Source organism: Merops nubicus, unplaced genomic scaffold (assembly GCF_000691845.1).
Source record: "Merops nubicus isolate BGI_N331 unplaced genomic scaffold, ASM69184v1 scaffold19542, whole genome shotgun sequence".
Classification (NCBI taxonomy): domain Eukaryota; kingdom Metazoa; phylum Chordata; class Aves; order Coraciiformes; family Meropidae; genus Merops; species Merops nubicus.
The window spans coordinates 1,758-4,399 of record NW_008594516.1 but is presented as its reverse complement, the minus strand read 5'-3'; the positions used below and the strand labels follow the sequence as shown (position 1 = coordinate 4,399).

Genomic DNA, 2,642 nt, shown 5'->3' with positions numbered 1-2,642 from the left:
CCTGCCCCTTGGGACCGGAGCCTGACCCCCCCCCTGGCTCCAGGCTCCTGTCAGGAGCTGTGCAGAGCCAGAAGGTCTCCCCTGAGCCTCCTTTGCTCCAGGCTCAGCACCCCCAGCTCCCTCAGCTGCTCCTCCCCACACTTGGGCTCTAGACCCTTCCCCAGCAGCTCCGTTGCCCTTCTCTGGCCACGCTCCAGCCCCTCAAGCTCCTTCTGGGAGTGAGTGGCCTAAAACTGAACCCTGGATTTGAGGAGCAGCCTCCCCAGTGCCAGAGAAACCAAGAGCCCCAGCCACTGGACATTGCCTGCTTCCCAACCCCAACACCCCTGGCTGCTGGAAACCAGCCCAACAGACTTACAGCCTCAGAGACTGGCTCTGGAGGAGCCCCGAGTCAAGAGCGAGGGATTCTCACAGCAAGAACTTGGCAGCACAAGAGATTTTATGTTAGCTAAAACAGAGAGGGGAAAAAAAGAAATAATAAATACATCCACCCACAATACAAAGAGCAGTTTCCAAATTCATGTACTTTTCTTTCAAGGGCTTCCTCTGCCAGAGGGGGGGCAGAGGCAGCCTGACCCCTCCAGAAGAGCCCCACCTGCCCGGAGCTCTGCGGGGCACTGTCCAGGGCCAGCACACCCAGCCTGGCACTGAACAGGAGCCAAAGTGAGCAGTCATGTTTACTCCTCTGCTGCCTCTCAGAGCAGCCCCGGGCACCTCCACCTATGTACAACCTGTTTACTCCTCTCTCTCCAGGAGTAAACTTCTCCAGGAGTAAAATTCTGCCAGGATTTCCAGCCCCTGCTCCCTCTGCAGCGAGGGCATCAGCCCATGTTCTGCCTGTTGCCATAGCCTCTTGGGTGTGTGTCCTTCCAGTCGTCCCAGTCCCGAGCTTTTTGAAGAGCTTCCTCATCCTCCTCCTCCTCTTTTTTCTCCTGCTGCTGCTTCTGCAAGTCTTCATCAGCCCTACCTGCTGAGGGACAAGGAGAGGAGTGAGCTGTCAGAACAGAAGCCGGAATGCTGGAACTGCTGAGGAGCAGCCCAGAGCACTGCACCCTGAACACCTCCCCCCCACACAGGCTGCCCCAATTCTCTACCCCCCCCTCTCTCTGCCAGGGGTTACCTGGGGCTCTCTGAGGCATGCCTGGGGCAGAGACAGCTCCTGGCCTCCCGTGCTGCTCGTACCACTGGTCCACAGTCATGGTGGGCAGGGCGGGATACCCGGCGCCGAACACTCTGCAGAGGGAAGAGAGGAGAAGGTGGCACCTCACAGGGGCTGGCAGGGAGCAGAACCACAGTGACACCCCCAGGATGGCATCTGGCTGCTGCTAGCAGCACACGGTGTCTTATCAGGGAGGTCCTGCCCTGCCCGTGGGTCACAACCACCCCCCACCACACCACAGCCTCGGGGGAGAGAGGCTGGAAACTGCCTGGTGGAAAATGACCTGGGGGGGGTTGGCTGCCAGCTAGGTGGAGGTGAGCCAGAGAGTGGCCAGTTGGCCAAGAGGGCCCCCAGTAACCTGGCTTGGAGCCGCACCGGTGTGGCCAGCAGGAGCAGGGCAGGATTGTCCCCCTGGGCTGGGCACTGGGGAGGCCACACCTTGAATCCTGGGGGCAGTTTGGGGGCCCCTCCACTCCCAGCAGGACCTTGAGGGGCTGGCGTGTGGGCCGAAACGGGCAACAAAGCTGCTGGGGAAGGGTCTAGAGCCCAAGTGTGGGGAGGAGCAGCTGAAGGGTTTCTATTTGAGAGTGTCCAAGTCATCAGGGAAGAACCTACTTGGCCTGAGCAGCATCCCTGGTGAGAATGAAAGGCTTCAGAGGAGTCCTGACGTGCCGGGCAGCACCCTGGGGTGGGGCTGAAGCCTGAAAAAACAAGCAATAACCACAAGATAATTGTGCACATGAGGATCTCCTTCTCTGCTTCCCACCCAAAACCAAGTTATTAAAGGTCTGGTGGAAGAGAAACGCCCCTGGTGTCAGAGCCACAGCTCAGGATGGACAATTGGGGCCTTCATCCAGCTTCAATCATCTGTGAGCTCCCACAGACCCCTCCTCTGTGTGCCTGTCGTGCCCCCTCTGATCAAAGCACGGAGCTGACAGAGATGGAGAGGGTCAGCTCAGCTCAAAGCACCAATTACTGCTCATTTTCCTCAGGGACTCAAGGCTTGTTTTCCCCAGGGATCCACCACAGCCCATCTGGAAGCTCAGCACTCCCAACGACACCACCCAGGGCCCTCCAGAAGAGCAGGATGGATTCTGCTCCAGCTCCACAACCAGCCTGGACTGGGGGGTCTGCTGGCATGGTCTCATCTCTTACTTCTAGAGGGATGTTTTAGGTGAGTCTCAGAGCCCAGGGACTCTGTTCTAGCCAGGAACTGCAGCTCCACCAGGAGCTTTCACCATTCAGGGTGGACAATTTTATCTGTAACACCTGGACATGTAGCCCAGAAGCTTAAATTAGAAAGAAATCACAAGGGTGGTTGTTTAATTCACAAAGGTACCTCATTTCTTTAGAGTAGCCATGATCATCTAGAGCAGCAGCCAGTGACTAACCCAAAAATCAGACCCTCACCCACTCAGAATTAAACCAACCCCCAAACCTGGGCTCAATTTCAATCGAGAATTCACAGAATTCAACTTCTACC

At 57.2% G+C, this 2,642-nt stretch overlaps 1 protein-coding gene across 1 annotated transcript in view; it reads right to left on the bottom strand.

Moving 5' to 3' along the window:
• Positions 1–821: 821 nt before the first annotated feature.
• The window catches only part of IGBP1 (immunoglobulin (CD79A) binding protein 1), a gene marked incomplete at its 5' end in the record, with an annotated part of 3,482 nt that continues 1,661 nt past the window's right edge, over positions 822–2,642 (bottom strand). Inside the window, 3 exons of the mRNA XM_008935812.1 lie at positions 822–970; positions 1,121–1,233; positions 1,775–1,860. Of these exons, the coding sequence (XP_008934060.1) occupies positions 822–970; positions 1,121–1,233; positions 1,775–1,860 (348 nt within the window). The remainder of the gene's footprint in view (positions 971–1,120; positions 1,234–1,774; positions 1,861–2,642) is intronic.